This window comes from Embiotoca jacksoni, unplaced genomic scaffold, assembly GCF_022577435.1.
Source record: "Embiotoca jacksoni isolate LCO1_2020_lvr unplaced genomic scaffold, fEmbJac1.0.p SCAF_30, whole genome shotgun sequence".
In the NCBI taxonomy this organism is placed as follows: domain Eukaryota; kingdom Metazoa; phylum Chordata; class Actinopteri; family Embiotocidae; genus Embiotoca; species Embiotoca jacksoni.
In genome coordinates, this window is record NW_027185382.1 from 5,691,144 (window position 1) to 5,710,354 (window position 19,211).

Genomic DNA, 19,211 nt, shown 5'->3' on the forward strand with positions numbered 1-19,211 from the left:
GGAAAAAAACACCTGCAAAAAAGATGTAAAAAATGAATAATGAAAAATAATATTCTATCTATCTATCGATCTATACACACTGGTGAAAAAAATAAAGGGACCACTTAAACAACTCAATGTAACTCCAATCAATCCCACTTCTGTGAAATCAACGTGTCCAGTTTGGATCAACACTGATTGAGGATCAGTTTCACCTGCTGTTGTACAAATGGAACAAACAGGTGGAAATGAGGCAATTATCAAGACAACCCTATAAAGGAACGGTTCTGCAGGTGGTGACCACAGACCGTTTCTCTGTCCTCGTCCTTTCTGGATGATTGTTGGTCCCTTTTGCATTTTGCCAGTGTCCTCACCACTAGAGGGAGCATGAGGTGTCTCCAACCCACAGAAGTTGTTCAGGTAGTGCAGCTCATCCAGGATGGCACATCAATGTACACTGTGGCAAGAAGGTTTGCTGTGTCTGTCAGCACAGTGTCAAGAGGACGGAGGACATACCGGGAGACGGGCCGGTCCACCAGGAGACGTGGAGGGGGACGTAGGAGGACAACAACCCGGCAGCGGGACCGCTATCTGCTCCTTTGTGCAAGGAGGAGCAGGAGGAGCGCTGCCAGAGCCCTACAAAATGACCTCCAGCAGGCCACTAATGTGCATGTTTCTGCTCAAACTGTCAGAAACAGACTCCATGAGGGCGGTACGAGGACCCGACGTCCACAAGTGGGGTCTGTGCTCACAGCCCAACACCGTGCGGGGCGACCGGACTTTACCGGAGAACACCGAGATCGGCAGCTTCTCCGTCGGCGTCCTGTGGTCTTCACGGATGAGAGCAGGTTCCCACTGAGCACATGTGACAGACGTGACGGAGTCTGGAGACGCCGTGGAGAACGTTCTGCTGCCTGCAACATCCTCCAGCGGGACCGGGTCGGCGGCGGGTCGGCGACGGTCTGGGGAGGCGTTTCTTCGGAGGGCAGCGCAGCCCTCCGTGGGCTAGCCAGAGGTACCCTGACTGCCATTAGGTCCCGGGATGAGATCCTCAGACCCGTTGAAGACCATCTGCTGGTGCAGCGGGTCCTGGGTTCTTCTGATGCAGGACAATGCTCGGCCTCATGTGGCTGGAGTGTGTCAGCAGTTCCTGCACGATGAAGGCATCGATGCTCCGGACCGGCCCGCCCGTCCCCCAGACCTGAATCCAATCCGGCACATCCGGGACATCGCGTCTCGTTCCGTCCTCCGACGCCACGTCCACCGCAGACTGTCCGGGAGTGGACCGATGCTTTGATCCGGGTCTGGGAGGAGATCCCTCAGGAGAACATCCGTGGTCTCATCAGGAGCATGCCCAGGTGTTGTAGGGAGTGATACAGGCACGTGGAGGACACACACACTACTGAGACTCATTTGGACTTGTCTTCAGGAATCTCCACAGAAGTTGGATCAGCCTGTGATCTGATTTTTCCACTTTTATTTGGAGTATGATTCTGAATCCAGACCTCCATGGATAATGATTCTGATTTCCATTGATCATTCTGATGTTATTTTGTTCTCAACACATTCCACTATGTGATGAATAAAGATTTGAACTGGAACATTTCATTCATTGAGATCCAGGATGTTGTTTAAGTGTTCCTTTATTTTTGGAGCAGTGTAGATTTATTTATTAGGAACACCTTGCTGGTACCGTTGGACCCTTTTGCCTTCAGAAGTGCTTTAATTCTTTATCAGCTGCACATCCATGATGTGAATCTCCCGTTGCACCACATCCCAAAGCTTCTATTAGATGGAGATGTGGTGACCGTGGTGACCATGGTGACCGTGGAGGCTGTGGTGACCGTGGTGGCCGTGGTGACTGTGGTGACCGTGGTGACCATGGTGACCGTGGTGACCGTGGTGACCATGGTGGCCGTGGAGGCTGTGGTGACCGTGGTGACTGTGGTGACCATGGTGACCGTGGAGGCCGTTGGAGTCCAGTGAACTCATCGTCATGTTCCAGAAACCAGTCTGAGATGATTTGATCTTTGTGACGTGGTGCGTTGTCCTGCTGGAAGCAGCCATCAGGAGACGGTCCACTGAGGACATCACTTAACTTTAGTTAAATGAGGCTGTTTTTTTGTTTTGTATCCAAAAACACGACAGTGCGTCGCAGCTGTGACGTCATCACTACACGCCGGATGTAATCAGAAGCTGTCTGTGACCTGACAGCCGCCGACACAAACAGTCGTCAAGGCTCGACTTTGATTTTTTTAGTTTGTTATTGCACGTGCTGCGTCCGGACCTCCCATCAGCCCCAGCGGTGCAGGTGTGTATGTTTTAATGTGTGTAAGGTGTGTATACTGAAGGGAACTTTAAATCACACAGATTCTAAAGGGAGTTCTGAACGGGAGGTTTTATTGTGAAAGGACAACTTCCCCTCATGGATCAATAGTTCAGTTAAAACTGATGATTTTACTGCAGTGAGTTGATGGATGAAGGAAGCTTTTTGGATGTTTTATTTTGAAAAGATCTCAAACGATTAAATGTATTTTAATGACGTCAGAAACTTTATTTAACTCATCAAAAGTTACCAAAAAATTTGTATTGGTCCGAAATCGACCATCAAACTTCTGATCGTTTGTTTGGCTCGATAGTCACAAAGTCCTCGTGGACTTTCTGGTTAATATTATTCAGATTCTTGGACAGGTTTCTTTTCAAAATAAAAGCCCTTAAAGTTATAAAAAAGTAGGAGTGCAACAAAAACCTTTTTAAGTTGTTAATCAACATGATTCATTCTTCCTTTTGTGACGTTTGAAAATAAGAAATATTTAGTCAAGTTTAGTGAGGAAGAACTAAGTGATCTTTATTTTGAACTACTGGCAAACAGGAAACAGGTTTTAAACACTTCAGACAAAAGTAGGTCCGTTTGTTTTGAATATTTCTGAATATGGAGTTGTTCCTGAAGGTTCGCTGTGATGTCATCAGAGGTAGAAAGGTGTAACAGCGGTGAGGCGTCTGCAACGTCTTATATTTTTACGAAGACCAAATTTACACGACTAAAATCACAACATATCAACTAAACCTCCAACAAAAACTGAACTATCATAACTGGTCAGTGCTGGAATTATTGTTTATTGTTTAGTTAGTTTAATTTAATATTATTCTATTTTATTGTATATATTGTGCATTTCCATATTTAATATTTTTTACTGTTATTTTTATTTGTATCTATAATGCTGCTGTTGCGAAAAAAATGTCCCCTTGTGGGATTAATAAAGTATCTGTGTTGGAGCCAGCCCCTGGTGGCCCTCAGGGGTACTGTTGTTCACACCTGAAAACTACAACTATTTCTATAGACTGGACATAAACACTGTGACGTCACAGCTGGTTTCCGCTCGTGCAGAATTGGCGTAACATCAGTCTTGAAGGAGACGCAGGACGAAGAAGAGCAGCTCACCTGCACAGGTACTTTTATTACACGTTACATGTGTTTTTGCGGCCTTCATTGATTTTGAATGCAGCTACTGGCTTCTAAAATCGCCAAATTTGACATGGAGTTTGGCGGATGCGGCCAGTGACCGGCTGGGTATCGCTCGGCTTCCGTAGCTCGCTGGACTCGGTCACGTGATGTAGATTAAAGGGAAAACTGAATCAGACCGAAACTTTGAGGTCGTGAAAGGAACCTGAGGAAAAGCGAGATGAGGAGGTCAGTAGGAGGAGGTCGGTAGGAGGAGGTCGGTAGGAGGAGGTGAAGATGAGGCTCGAGACGTGCTCATGTTTAGCGCTGATTAGCTTCGTTACCTGAAGTTAGCTCCGTGTTTCTTTGTTCACCTGTTCCTTCATTTACGTCCTCTTGCGTCACTGCTCACCGTGTTACGTCACCAATAATCGATTCAATCTGATCAGACCTCCAGCCACTGATCAATAACATCCAGCAGAACGACCTGGACCGGAACCGAAACCGTTCCGGAACCGGACCGGAACCGAACCGGAACCGGACCGGTCCAGGTCTGGATCAGAAGTCGGTCCGTCTTTGAGTGTTTCTGACCGAACTTTCAGAACATTATTGATCTGTGACGGAACGTTTGTCTGTTTTTATTCAACAGTTTCAACAAAATACGACAGAAGATGTTCTGAAAGTTCTGAGAACTAAACGAAGTGTTTCTTTTAAAATGTCGGTAATAAAACGTCTGAATAGTTTATAGTGGTGTAGTTTCACTTCCTGTTGTAACCTCTTCCACTTCCTGTTGTAACCTCTTCCACTTCCTGTTGTAACCTCTTCCACTTCCTGTTTGGTGCTGAGCTCCATCAGCTGTTTAAAACCAACATGGAGGAGAAGAGCTGAAGACTTTGATCTTTATTCAAAACAAACCTCTGATCAACCTGCTGCTTTCTCTGCAGCGCCACCCTGTGGATGTTTCTGCTGCACAGGCTGAACCAAGGTCAGTCTGAACTCCTGCTCCTCCTCCTCCTGCTCCTCCCCCCTCCCCTCATCCTCCTCCTCCTCCTGCTCCTCCCCCCTCCCCTCATCCTCCTCCTGCTCCTGCTCCTCCTCCTCCTGCTCCTCCTCCTCCTCCCTCTCCTCCTCCTCCTCCTCCTCCCTCTCCTGCTCCTCCCCCTCCTCCTGCTCCTCCTCATCCTTATTATTAACTGTCGTCTCCAGTGAGCTGTCAGCAGCGGATTGAAGGTGTTGCCGGCGGCAACGTCCTCCTGCCGTGCGTCTACAACGAGCCGCTGCCGCCCGGAGTCTCCGCCTACTGGCGGGACAAAGACGACGGCGTCGTCCTCGACATCGTCAAAGGTTCGGAGAACACGGCGCGGCAGGACGAGAAGTTCAAAGGTCGATTGATCAGCTTCCCCGATCGATACGGGAACGGGAACTTCTCCATCGTCATGACGACGCTCCAGCTGGCCGACAGCGGCCCGTACGACTGTCACATCACCGAGGTGGACGTGGACAGGAAGGTCATACTGACCGTCTCAGGTCAGTCCCTCCGTCTCCCGTCTTTGGTTTTGGAGTTGAATCAGGTCTTCTGTCCGACGACATGTTGACGCCGTCTGTACGTCGAGCTTCATCACGAGTCCTCCGTTCTCTTCTTCATCACGAGTCCTCCGTTCTCTTCTTCATCACGAGTCCTCCGTTCTCTTCTTCATCACGAGTCCTCCGTTCTCTTCTTCATCACGAGTCCTCCGTTCTCTTCTTCATCACGAGTCCTCCGTTCTCTTCTTCATCACGAGTCCTCTGTTCTCTTCTTCATCACGAGTCCTCCGTTCTCTTCTTCATCACGAGTCCTCCGTTCTCTTCTTCATCACGAGTCCTCCGTTCTCTTCTTCATCACGAGTCCTCCGTTCTCTTCTTCATCACGAGTCCTCCGTTCTCTTCTTCATCACGAGTCCTCCGTTCCCTTCTTCATCACGAGTCCTCCGTTCTCTTCTTCATCACGAGTCCTCCGTTCCCTTCTTCATCACGAGTCCTCCGTTCTCTTCTTCATCACGAGTCCTCCGTTCTCTTCTTCATCACGAGTCCTCCGTTCCCTTCTTCATCACGAGTCCTCCGTTCTCTTCTTCATCACGAGTCCTCCGTTCCCTTCTTCATCACGAGTCCTTCGTTCTCAGCTTCATCACGAGTCCTCCGTTCTCTTCTTCATCACGAGTCCTCCGTTCTCTTCTTCATCACGAGTCCTTCGTTCTCAGCTTCACTTCTCGTACGGCTGCTGGAAGAAAAGATCCTTTGCACATGACTCTCATTTCTGTTCCCCGTTAACAGGATGTAGGCTCAGACAGAGTTTTAACAGGATGTAAGCTCAGACAGAGTTTTAACAGGATGTAAGCTCAGACAGAGTTTTAACAGGATGTGACGTCGTCCATCCCGTCACAGTTTCCAGGAAGGAGAACAAACACAAACTGAATGTTTCTGGTGACAAACGACGTTTCTTTTGTTCCATTTTCAGACGAAATGCTGACGTTGATTGTTTGTGTTGATTGTTTGTGTTGATTGTTTGTGTTGCAGGTGGACGTGTGGTTGAAGAAGTGTTGCCTCCTCCTCCTCCACCTCCACCAGGTGGCGCCGCGGTAACACACTCCCTCCACCTCTCCGCCCTTCTCTCTGCTCTTCTTCTTTCTGCTCTATGAAGTTTCACGAAGGCTGACAATTCAATTGGTCGGCTTCTCTCGCAGCTGATTGGTCAACGGGTTCCTGACATCACTGGCTGGTTCTGGAGCATAAGACTTCGTTTTGTGTTCATTTTAAATGAAGTTAGTGAAGGATAACTTTCATATTTATGAGTTCTTATTATTTATTAATATTAATTCCCTGTCATGAAGGAAAATCTGATGACCTCTGAAACATTTATTCAACGGCATGAAGCTTCATCTGCTCATTTTAAGATGCTAATCAGAGGTTAAAGGTCACGTGTTGATTAGTCAACTGACTGAAAAGAATCCGAATCAATCAACTGGATTCAATTTTTTTTTTTTCCAAGAAATGAAGAAAAAGGAGAAGAATTGTATTTCTGTTGTGTTCATTATTCTCTGAACAAAAGGATAAAAGGAGCGTTCCACGAAGCCCAGATGCACTGTGGGAAATATTCTCACCTGGGGACAAAATCTCTTCTTTCAGTTGGTTTGTTTGTTTAGAAGTTGTGTTTGTTTGTTGTTGTTGACGACTGCAGAGGACAGCAGCCCTACGGGAGGAAATGTTTCTGCTTGACTGTTGTGCATTTTAAGCAAATAAAATAAAAACCTGATGCTGAAGCTTAACGCTCGTTGTTTGTTGTCTGTTTGTTGTTTGTTTGTTTCTGTGTGTTGTTTGTGTGTTGTCCGTTTGTTTCACTGGAATACAAGCTGAATCCATCATTGTGGAGAGCTTTGAGTTGTCCTGCAGTACCACCTTTCTGACACTAGATGGAGCCACCTGATCTTCAGACACGTTGAACTCATAATGGTTTCTACCATCAAACTAAACTGTCCACCCTGCAGAGCTGCTGTTAAAGCTGTCCCCACCGGTTCTTCTGTCCCCACCGGTTCTTCTGTCCCCACCGTTCTGGTTCTGGTAACCACCTTCTCATGGGTTCCTCCCTGCAGGTTATTGGAGCTCCAAATGAAGGAGTTTCAGTGTCTCAGGGTCTCGTTGGAGCTGGAGATCTGAAATATTGAGCCGCCTTGGGGTCAACCAATCCCCCACAATGCCCTTCTTTTTTATATCTGTTTTTTAACCGGTTTAGGACTTGTTCTGGGACTAGTTTTGGACTTGTTCTGGGACTAGTTTTGGACTTGGTCTGGGACTAGTTTTGGACTTGGTCAGGGACTAGTTTAGGACTTGGTAAGGGACTAGTTTAGGACTTGTTCTGGGACTAGTTTTGGACTTGGTCAGGGACTAGTTTAGGACTTGGTAAGGGACTAGTTTAGGACTTGGTCAGGGACTAGTTTAGGACTTGGTCAGGGACTAGTTTTGGACCTTGTCTCGGGATCAGATTCAGAGGATGGCCTCTGACACCTGAAAGCGACCCGGACCGACTCGGGTTCCTGCAGAGAGCAGGCGAGAGGTGGAAGAGTTTCACTTCCTGTTGTTGGCATTCTGTGAAACGTACTCGTTTTTTGTGGTTTGCCATCACGATGTTATGTGATGTAATCACTTGAACAACAGGAAGTGAAAAACACTTCTGAGGCACATCGGAGCGGCGGCGGTCGGTTTCACTTGAATCAGGTCTTGAATCAGGTCATGGATCTGCTGTGGACGGTGGTGCCGGCGGTTCTGCTCTGCGCCGCGGCCGAGAACGTGACCGAGGTTAAAGGTGAGCTCGGTGAAAATGCCACTTTGACCTGCTCCCTGAACAACGGCGACATCCTGTGGTACATGGAGGTCCACAGCCGGCTCAGAGCCGCCATCGGTCGGCTTTATTCACTAGAACCCACCTACTACTCTCCTGACTTTGAAAATAAATTTACAATGGTGGAGAACCGGCTCGTGGTCAGAAACGTGACGGCCGATGACTGGCGGCTCTACCTCTGCGGTAGGAAGAGCAAAGATTTTCGCAACATGGACTCCATCCGCCTCGTCTCCGGTAAGAACCGCAACCAGAACACGGTTCTAACAGGACTCGGTTCTGTTTCTGTTTGAGTTCTTTGTGAATCTCTTCCTCTCAGACGTCTCGTCCGACCGGAAGCACCAGCAGCCGTCCACATGGTGCAGGTCGCCCGTCCTGTGCGTCTCCTTCAGCCTGAACGCCGTCCTCGTCTGCGTCTTCATCGGTGAGTCCGTCTGGTTTGTTCCTGTAAATACGAGCTGAACGTCTGTTTGTTCACCAGAACCACAGAATGAGGCTCAACTTCAAACATACAGACGTGATGTTTGAAGGAGCTGCTGCTCGTCTAACGTCTGTTCGTGGAAGGTCACGTGACTCCGCCCATGTCTGTTAGTGGAAGGTCACGTGACTCCGCCCACGTCTGTTCGTGGAAGGTCACGTGACTCCGCCCACGTCTGTTTGTGGAAGGTGACGTGACTCCGCCCACGTCTGTTTGTGGAAGGTCACGTGACTCCGCCCACGTCTGTTTGTGGAAGGTGACGTGACTCCGCCCACGTCTGTTCGTGGAAGGTCACGTGACTCCGCCCACGTCTGTTCGTGGAAGGTGACGTAACTCCGCCCACATCTGTTTGTGGAAGGTCACGTAACTCCGCCCACGTCTGTTAGTGGAAGGTCACGTGACTCCGCCCACGTCTGTTTGTGGAAGGTGACGTGACTCCGCCCACGTCTGTTCGTGGAAGGTGACGTAACTCCGCCCACGTCTGTTAGTGGAAGGTCACGTAACTCCGCCCACGTCTGTTAGTGGAAGGTCACGTGACTCCGCCCACGTCTGTTTGTGGAAGGTGACGTGACTCCGCCCACGTCTGTTAGTGGAAGGTGACGTAACTCCGCCCACGTCTGTTAGTGGAAGGTCACGTGACTCCGCCCACATCTGTTTGTGGAAGGTGACGTGACTCCGCCCACGCCTGTTAGTGGAAGGTGACGTAACTCCGCCCACCCCTGTTAGTGGAAGGTCACGTAACTCCGCCCACGTCTGTCGGCAGGTCTGATTTGCACTTTGCTGTCGTTGAGGAGGAAAAACATCAGGGAGCAGCAGGACGAGCCGTCGGCGTTCACCGGGGAGAACCCGGAGTCTCCTCAGGTGAGCAGCACCACGCTCACGCTGTACATGCTAATACGAATGCTAACGCTGCTACCGCCAGAGCTACCGCTAGCATTGTTTTAGTCACTGTTGCTACTAGTTCAATGTTCGTCACTCACAATGACTGTTGATGCTTGACCAACTTATTGCTAATAATGCTACTACTGCTACTAGCGCTGCAGACGGTACTGAGACGTCGAACTCTCTGTGTTTCAGTACGCGGAGATCCAGCTGTCTCCTCCCGACTCTATTTACTACAAAGCTCAGTTCCCTCTCGCCACACTGCCGCCCTGACGGGTGGACACCTGGACAGGTGGACGGGTGGACACCTGGACGGGTGGGCGGGGCCTGTTTGAAGATTGGCAGACAGACTCGGTGTGTGATGGAGCAGCGAGATCAGAGGACCTCTGAGAACTTTGAATTGCAGCATTTTTAATCTATGAAAATGTTTCATTGTTAGTGATTTTTATTTTTTTATTTATATTTGTTCAACACGGAATATTTGTGAAAAATGATTCTCACCTGTAACGGTTTTGAATGTTTTTCCACCATGGAAATAAAATTCAGTTTACTAAGAAACCGACGAAAGACCAGGTTTTAAGTAGAGTTCATTGAAGTAGAAGACGTTGAAATGGAAGAACTGAAGTCCTGACGTGGAGCCCTGTGGCACCCCAACACCAGATCACTGATGGATCACTGATTTCACCAGATCACTGATGACAGAAGTCAAAGGAAGTGAACTCTGAAAGACGTTCTGTGATTATTGGTTTTTGAATTTCAGTGCAGACGAAGTGTGAAAGATAAGGTTCCTGTTTCAGACCGTTTGTGTCTGAACACTTCAGCTGCTGTAATGTTCACGCTGTTGAAAAAGTCTGACAGGAAACCGAGTGAGTGTGAAATCATTTCCTTTTTTCTGCCTCTAAAGTTCAGTGAAATTAATTTTTAGGTTTATTTTTTTCAGAGTCCAGTTTTACTAGAACTTGAGTTTTCCTCCTCAGACCTGCTGCTGGAGCTTCACTTTCAGTTTTCATGCTGTGAATCACAAGACTTTTTTTATGTCGTCATGACAACAGGACTCTTTACCACAGAGGTCGGAGGCGTCAGCGGGAAAACAATTAAATTCCTCGTTGTGTCTGCTGGTCTGCGTCCAGTCAATCCGCCGCTGACTCATCACTTCAACCAAAACCATGACCTCAGTGACCGGTCGGCCAGGGGTGAAAGCTGCTGGGTTTACGTCACTTTGAGGATGTCCTGTTCACTTTCAGTCTCCGTAACCGCTGAAATCAAAACACAAAACCAAGACCTGAACCGGAGGTTGAGCGAGCGTCCCCACGACGTCATTAAATCCGTTTTACTGATTCATTCTGAATTAATTGGAGCAACAACGTTTAATCACCTGGTGGATGGAAGCAGTACTGTGATGTGCTGCAGTACTGTGTGCGGCCTCTGGGGGCGCTGTGGGGCTGCAGGCAGTCGTAAGAGTACTAACAGTATTTGAGTACTGCAGCAGCCACATCTATTGCAGTGGAAGTTGTAGTATTAATGGTCGTAACAGGAACAATAGGAGTCAGCATGTTTGCAGTACTTGTAGAATTAGTTGTAAAACTTAAAGCACTTGCAGTAGTACTCGTAATACCACCGGCAGTAGTAGTTTTAACTGCAATACTTGTAGTATTAGTTTTAAAAGTTGTAGTATAACTATGAAGTGCAGTACTTGTACTGCAGGGTTTTTCTGAGCTTCGTCAAAATTCTGAAACTTAAAAACAAAGATGTTTCATGTTTTTTTGTTAAAACGTTAAAAGTTCTGATTAAAATGAAGAAAAAGAACAAAAACGTGAAAGATTTCAGAGCTGCGTGAAGTCTGCGTCGTTCCTCCACATTAAGACTGAAACTCGCGCTGTTTGGCTTTCAAAATAAAAGCACAGGATTTGACTCGTGTCAAAGTGTGCAGCTTAAAACCAATAGTTCCTGATCAGAGATGATTTTTAGAAAAGATCCATCGCTCATTAAAAATATGCATTTATTAAAATAGAAATATCTGTGCTGAGTAGCTGCAGTGAATTATAGTTTACAAAATCAGTGCTTTGATAGTCTTTTGCCTTACTTTGTCTTCTGTTGAATGATTACATTTGTTCTGCTGTTGCAGTAACGACACTGCTGAAAATATCCCCGGATAGAAGCAGCATAACTGAGAACGTCATAAAAACCATATTAAAAAATAAAAACCTTTAAAAAATTCTGACGTTTCCTGAAAATAAAAAGTAGCTCCGATGGTTGCCGAGCAGAAAAACGCCACAACAGTGTGTGTTGTGGCGTTTTAAATAATTAATTAATACAAATTTACATTTTAGAATTGGGGAAAAATGTATTTAAAAAAGACAGTTGAAATATAATTGATATAAAATTATAAAGTGAGGACAAAAATTGAATTTGAGTAACTCTTCAATAATTTCAAAAAGTATTGATGCATTTATATATTGTTCAACTTTTATTAAATCATAAAACCTTTGAGAACAATATAGTGTAATAGCAAAAAACAAAAGTTTATTGAATTGGCTGGATTTATTTTGAAGCTCACACCGGAAACGCAATTGTGAATTTAGTTTAGTTTGACGCTGGAGACGGAGGCCGTGTCCGCGTGGAGGAAACACAGAGGGGGAGGAGGTGGAGGGAGAGGGGGAGGAGGAGGAGGAGGAGGAAGAGCGGGATAAAGCCAGCAGACAGAAAGACGACGGGACCGGAAAGAAAGAAAAGTCTTCTGCGCGCGCGGCTCCCTGAGGAATATTAGCGCTCGTGCTGTTTGGACGTTTTTCTTAATTTTGTTTTTTTGGGGCAGAAATTTGTTTTTGGATCCGCTGCTGCTGCCGGGACACACACACGCACACACGCACACACGCACACACAGTTCAGCCCGGTGCCGGACGGCGCGTGCGTCATATGCGTGACTGCGCGTGCCCGCCCAGGTGTGCGTGCCCGCCGCCAGCTCTCAGTCGGCGCTGTTTGTTGTTAAATTTGGCGTTTTTCCAGCGGAGTTCCGCGCGCCTCCGGACACCTTGTGTTTGACCTGTCCGTGCGCGTGCGCGCGTCGCAGCGTGGCAGACATAAACACCTTTATTTTCTCACTGGAGAGTTTGTATTTTATTTTGGAAGGAACACAGCGCGTGTGACAGTGTGTTGTGGCTGTGCACGTGCGCGTGTACGCTTCCCCGTGCTGCATCTGCACGCGCCAGATCGATGAGGATGGATTTATGGGTTGATTTTGACCGGATGGATGTTAAATCAGAATCGATACAAGTGACGCGGTGAATCCGGATTAAACACCAAAGAAGAAGAAGGTGAGTTTTATTTTGTTAAATCACGACTTTTTGTCACGTTTTACTGCAGAATGTTTCATTTAAACTTTAATAATCGTCCTGTAATGACGCACTGGAGCTTCATTTGTAAATATTTACGTGTTTTTTTAAATTTTTTTATATATTAAATTGATATTGAATGTTGATTTCCTAACTTTAATGTGGCATTTTAACTGTAATAATAAATTAAATCCTCCCTGTTCAGCACTTTTTACATAAAAACACTTCAAACTGTTTCTCTGCCTGAAGGGATTGTTTGATGTTTTATGGATTTATGTTTCTGTAAGTTTAACGCCACCTTACTGAAGGTTTTTGTTTAATTCTTTAAACCAGTTTGGTTCGTTTACGACATCAGAAATAGTTTTAAAGTTTGAGTTTTCCTGGAGACGATTTTCTCAGAAATATCAGAATCCGTTGCACCAATTTAATTTTTATTATTTACTGTCTTGTAGGATTTTTATATTTCTTATTTCTTACTAGCATAAAATTCTTGTGATACTTTTTAAAATATAATTTTTCAGCTTTGAAAACGTTTTCTTTCCTTCCTTTGGTAGTTTGGTTTTCAGTCACCGAGGAAGGACCGCCTCCCTCTTCTTCGGTGGGCGGAGTCAACAGGTGTTTCAAGCAGGTGAGCTTTAATTCATCTTTGTTCTGTCTTTCCGATTCGGTTGAACATCTTCAGAGGAAGTTTTAAAAACATCGGATTCAGAGAAACTGTGTTTTTCTACGTTTTATGTTTTAACTTTTTTTTTGGTGCAACGTTTTTTTTAATGTCGTTGTCGTGTATCTCAGATTTATTAATTTCTTCGACCTTGAAGTCCTTGAAGTCCGTGAAAATGTAGTTTTTAAACTTTTTTTAAGCACCATTTTGTCACACTGCTCGTAAATATCAAAACCTCAGAAACATTTCATGAAAATCAAAGATTTAAATTCACAAAACACAGATTTCCTCACTGTAATGGATTAAGAAGGAGAAAAATGAGTCCACACACACACACACACACACACACACACACACACACACACACGCATAGACACACACACACACACACACACACACACACACACACACACACACACGCATAGACACACACACACACACGCATAGACACACACACACACACACACACACACACACGCATAGACACACACACACACACACACACACACACACACACACACACGCACACACACACACACACACACACGCATAGACACACACACACACACACACACACACACACACACACACACGCACACACACACACACACACACACACACACACACACACAGCTGTCCTTCAGCAGTCTGGAGATAAGAGTCGTTATTGAAATCCCAGCTCGCTAACAGCCATCAATTACTGTGTGTGGTGTGTGTACGTGTGCGTGCGTGCGTGCGTGTGTGTGTGTGTGTGTGTGTGTGCGTGTGTGTGTGTGTGTGTGTGTGTGTGTGTGTGTGTGTGTGTGTGTGTGTGTGTGTGTGGCAACTCGTCAGGCGGCCGTGTGTGTGTTCGTCGAACGCTGCTGATACATTTTCTCTCCGCTGGATTATGAGTTCCTCGGGAAAAGAGGCGACGTGCCTTATCAGTCCTCCGGCTGGGCGATAAAACACACACACACACACACACACACACACACACACACACACACACACACACACACACACAGTGCTCTGTTACGAGGCTCAGTGTGTGTGTGTGTGCGTGTGTGTGCGTGTGTGTGTGTGTGTGTGTCTATGCGTGTGTGTGTGTGTGTGTGTGTGTGTGTGTGTCTGTGCACCACACTGCATTGACTTTCTGTTGAATTTGACCATTTTGAAACCAAAGAAAACAGGACATGATGATATCGCCGTGTCGTAGATACGGAACGAAGATCTCAGCTGATAAAACGCTTCATTAATTCTTTATTATGCTTCAGTGTTTCTGTGACTTCAGCTGCAGAATATCTTCATGTGATTTCACTTTTATTTGGTTTGAAACTAGTGGAAGCGGTTAAATGTGTCCTGGTTTCAGGACCGTGTTCAGCATCATCTGTTTAAGGACGATGAAAAGTCTTTAATTTAGTCTGTGCATCTGCCAGCTGAAATGCACTACAAACCTCCCACCAAACCCCATTGACTTTCTGTTCAATTTTAGATTTTGACAACTAGAAACTCGGCATCACTATCAGACTCTTATTTTAATTCATCAGCTTAAATAAAAAAATGTTTTCTTGCATATTAAACGGTCAAAAAAAATGTCATAAAATGCTCAAAAACGTTCTTTTTCCAAAGTGTGCTGTAGCTCACATTTCAAGCTCCTCATCTACCGTTTACTCATTGAAGTTTTATTTTTAATTATCAAATTATCTTTTGTTGTTGCCGTTAATTGTTGAGCTTTTACCACCTTCATAAACCGAACCGTTAAACGTGTGAAAATGACGGTTGGTATTCAGATGAGAGTTTCCCCGTCAGAGTGACACCTCCTAGTTTCTTGTGGTTTTCCCCTCCGTCTGCAGACATGGCAGCCTGACGGCGTCCTTGAGGCGGACCCCCGTCTGAAGGAGAAACCAGAGGAAGGCCCGGCCCGCAGCCAGGTGAGGTCGAAGGTTAACGTGGTTTTACCTCGTCCAGGTGGGAGGAGAGTCTGGTCAGAACCAGAACCCACTGGAGGGATTCGAGATCTCATCTGGTCCATTGAGCAAAAGTAATAAGTCTTTCTCATAATTGTGTCTCCTGCTTTCTGCATCCAGGATGAACCCGCTGGCGGCGCTCAGCATCGACCGCAGCGCTCTGGTGGGGGAGAACCTGCGTCCCGTCGGTGCCATCTTCTATCCCGGCATCCATCCTCCAGAGCCCGGCACCTCCCTCCCACACGGCTACGACCTCCTCTACAAACCCAACGTTGCCCTGCTGGACGGCCACAAGTCCGCCAACGGGTATGTTGGACTTTATAAAAGCCCGCCGCCGGGGCTGCAGTTGGAGCGCCGGCTTGTTCTCGGTGACAAGCCGTCAGAAATGGGCCTGAACGGCACCGGTAGTTTCCTGAGGTTGCCCTGGATCAGCCCTTATGCTGACGCCACAATGTACCCCTTCTTGGACATGGCGTACAAGGCGTCCTTCCTGTCCCAGCCGGCCCCCTTCATGCACCAGCAGCTGGCGTACCAGTCCTTGTGCGCTGCCAGAGCAGGCAGCGGCGCGCCTGGGGAGGACCGACTGTTCTACCTGCCTCCTTACGGGCCGGCCCACATCTCCTCCCCGCTGGGCCCTCCGATCGGGATATCGACCGGCGCTTCAGCTCCTGCTGGCCTTTCACCTCACCGCCAGGACAAGACCCTGCAGGGCCTTCAGGAACCCTCTGCCTTCAGCAAAAGTCCTCAGATCCACCAGGAGCCCCTCAAGTCCAGTCAGACCACTTCCACTAAGACGAATCTGAGCAGAAGCGGCGGCGGGACCAGCGGTTCATCTTGCAAGGCCTCCGAGCCGGTCCCAGTCAGCCGGGCTTCATGTTCCGCCTCCCTCAGCAGCACCACGGACCTCCAGAAACCCCTTTACAGGAGCACCTCGTCCTCGACCTCGCTCTCAGGCTCTCAGGCCTTTTACCGGAGCTCTGAACACGGCTCTCCGGTGCACTCTGGCAGCAGCAAACCCAAAGATGCCAGCTCAGACCGCAGTAATGCTGAGAGGTGTAGTTCACCGGGAAAGAAATCCGTGGACAGAGCTGTACCTCAAAAGGCTGCCAAGAAACACCCGGAAAGACCTTTGGATCTGTCTGCCAAAGAGTTAGAAGGATTTCCAAATGGATACCCACCGAAACTAGACGCCATGTCAAAGTTAGGGTATTTGCCACCATCTCGTTACGGGCTGCTGACAAGTCAGGACCAGCACCTCAAAGAGGGTCCACCTCCACCCGTCGGCACATCAGCCAACACGCCAGATCGTCCTGAAACGATCAGCACTGCAGCGTCCTCTTGGGGTGATCGGGGTCCTACCTCAGCTGTCAGCTCTGACCACAACAGAACCTCCCAAACTATTACAACCAATAGTGTCGACAGCACTCCTCCTCAACCACAGCCTCTGGGCTCACCTGGCTCCAGGCCAGCTCCGAGTGCAGCATCAGGGGCACGACCTTCTGCAACATGTCCTTCCCCAAAGTCCAAAGTTGGATGGCCACGAGTTCCTCCTCCCGACGAGGAGAAAGGTCCTCCAAACAGCAAAGAGGGAACTCAGTCGGGGAAACAGGGCGTACCTCCTGCCAAGTCCGAGGCTCAGGAGACTCAACCGTATCCACAGTCCCACATGGAAAACACCTCCAGCAAAATCTACGGTGACTCCTACCTCCCTCCCGGCTTAGGCTTCACCAACCGCTACATCCCTTATTCAGTTGCAGAGAATATGTCCCTGCAGCGAATGTCCGTACCAGCCAAAGGACCAGTGTACCCCCATCCAGTCCTACTCGGCAGCAGCAGCTTCTACCCCTCTCACATTGCACCAAAACACGGACTCGCATACGGAGTGCACCCGTATCAGACCTCCCAGGAGATGACCCCAACGTCCGTGTTGACTTACCAAAGTCTGGACAACAAAGACCAACTTGAGAACAGGTCTAAGATCCAGGATAAACTCTGGAACGCAGAATCGTACAGGAACCAGGACAGACCGGATATTGACAGCTCCCTCGCCAGTGACAGAGACAAGTCCACCAACCGAACCGTGAAGGCCGTCAGAGATGACATTGTTTGCATCGACCTGGTGCGAGAGGAAGCCGATTCCTCCAACAGGTGCAGCTCAGCATCCAACAGAGTAGAAGATTCCTCCAAACATGGCGGCAGTGGATGCAACCACAGTCAAGACGGAGAGTCGCTGCCTCCAAAAACCCTCCCTCCTCCTTGTCATCACAACCCTTCCTCACCTACCTGTCAGGAGATCCCAGAAGAGGAGGAGCCACTCAGTCCATCTCCAGACATCCCCGAGGAGCAGACGATGCGATGTGCCCGGACATCTGCGCAGCAGTTCTCCAGAGAAGCTAAATGTGGATCCTCTGGTGGCCGGAACGAAGTCCAATCTCAGCAAAGCCCTCCCAGAAGTGGCAGCTCATCCGTTCCTGCTTGTAAAGATGATTGTTCTGGTGAAGGTACCAACTCCAACACCAACCCAAAGAGTCCTTACGGGGGACATTCAGGGAGTCCCATTTACAGCAGTCAGGGACCAATTAGAGACGTTGGTCCTCAGGTCCCACCAGGCAGGAGTTTTACTCCCCGGGTTCCCGGTGGAGCTGTGATGAACAGCACGACTCCACAGAGCATCAACCCACGAGTTCCTGCCTGTAACGGAAATGGTCCAGACTTCACCAGCACAAAGTTTGTGGGACCGTGTTGCACAAATGTGACTCTGAGAACTTGTGAAACCAGAGTGTTCAGCAGTCCAGCTCCTGGAAGTGGGAACGCTGTGGGTCCTGAGAACCACGATGTCCTGCAGCCCAACACCGGCATCAGAGCTCCTGCATACGGAGAGAGAAGCTTCGGTAGTCCGGGCGGTGCCGGTACTGTCTGCACGGCCCCGGCGTTTGGAAGTCACCCAACTTCCTGTGCAATGGGCCACCTCGGGATCCCCACATATGGAAACGGTTGTACTCGTGGCCCGACCTGTCAGCACCTTTCCCTGACCAACGGGGGTCTGACAAGGACGCCTGTGGATCTGACTCCAGACCTTTCCTCCAGCGAGACGGACCTCGACACCCAGGATGGCACGGATCCCCTGGCGGACGAGGACGATGGTTCCGGGAAAACCCGGCGTGCCGACCTCACCAGGCGCATCGCCAACTCCTCCGGATACGTGGGCGACCGGATCAAATGCGTGACCACGGAGCTTAACGCCGACTCCAGCAAGCTGAGCAGAGAGCAGAGGGCGCTTCAGGTAAGAAACATCTTCATACCGTAATAAATCGATGAAAGCGTGTTTGTGCTGTCGGGCGATCAAGCTGATGGGAAGTCTTGGGAGTTTTTGGGTGGTTGTTGTAATCAAATATATTTGATTTTGCGGTGGCTTTTCTCTGCAATTTTCCATTTTTTAAAACTGCGACCTTCCGAGCGTCTTCTGATAACGAGCATCCTCCACATCCAAGAGTTTAGTTCCCCTGTTTTTTAAACTTAAAGAATCAGATCATAATTTGTGTGCTGAGGTCGTGTTAGGATAACTCCAGCTGTGAGGCTCTGCCTGGGTTTTACCTGAACAGTGATGAGGAAGAGGAGGAAGAGTCCACAACCATCTTTTGTTTTACTCTATTCTTTCTGCTGTTGTGCTCCTCCTTCATCTCCTCCTCTTCATCCTCGTATTCATCTCTCAGCAGTGCGAGGAGGCTTTTTAAAGACTCCTCCTTTTCCTTCTTGCAGTCCCAGATTAGCTTTGAGCTGTTTAACCGCCGCTGACTCGTTTTGTTTTCCTAATGAAAGCTGCTTCACGTCAGGGGAAGAATAAATAAATCATGAACTGCGTTTCCTCCCAACGTTTCTCTCCGAGTGACGGCGAGCGCGACTCCTGTCCACGTGTTTACAACAGCTGTTTATAAATGATGATATAAAAACTGATGACAGCTCAACCATCAATAAAACATCCTGGAAGTATTGATGAGGTGATATCAGTTATTACTGAGCTGGATGGAGGACTCGGTGTTAAAGTCAGAAACATTCACAAGCGCTCTTTGTTGTGTGCCTTTGTGGTTGTTGTGTGTGTTTGTGGTTGTGTGTCTTTGT

At 48.0% G+C, this 19,211-nt stretch overlaps 3 protein-coding genes across 3 annotated transcripts in view; all 3 read left to right on the forward strand.

Annotated features, from left to right (window-relative positions):
- Positions 1-3,560: 3,560 nt before the first annotated feature.
- Positions 3,561-6,723, forward strand: LOC138207144 (V-set domain-containing T-cell activation inhibitor 1-like). The gene is made up of 4 exons (XM_069164182.1): positions 3,561-3,670; positions 4,366-4,406; positions 4,628-4,948; positions 5,975-6,723. Exons 1-4 carry the CDS (start codon positions 3,663-3,665, stop codon positions 6,094-6,096), a joined length of 492 nt encoding a protein of 163 aa, XP_069020283.1. The 5' UTR covers positions 3,561-3,662; the 3' UTR covers positions 6,097-6,723.
- Positions 6,724-7,648: 925 nt separating this feature from the next.
- On the forward strand, positions 7,649-9,796 carry LOC138207081 (uncharacterized). The gene is made up of 4 exons (XM_069164096.1): positions 7,649-8,027; positions 8,110-8,214; positions 9,032-9,129; positions 9,346-9,796. The coding sequence occupies exons 1-4, from the start codon at positions 7,685-7,687 to the stop codon at positions 9,421-9,423; spliced, it is 624 nt and encodes a 207-aa protein (XP_069020197.1). The 5' UTR covers positions 7,649-7,684; the 3' UTR covers positions 9,424-9,796.
- A 2,029-nt stretch (positions 9,797-11,825) lies between these two features.
- LOC138206903 (BCL-6 corepressor-like) overlaps positions 11,826-19,211 on the forward strand; it is a 26,658-nt gene continuing 19,272 nt past the window's right edge. The window contains exons 1-4 of the mRNA XM_069163743.1: positions 11,826-12,464; positions 13,037-13,110; positions 14,979-15,056; positions 15,213-18,375. Coding sequence (XP_069019844.1) covers positions 15,214-18,375 — 3,162 coding nt within the window. The 5' untranslated portion in view covers positions 11,826-12,464; positions 13,037-13,110; positions 14,979-15,056; position 15,213. The remainder of the gene's footprint in view (positions 12,465-13,036; positions 13,111-14,978; positions 15,057-15,212; positions 18,376-19,211) is intronic.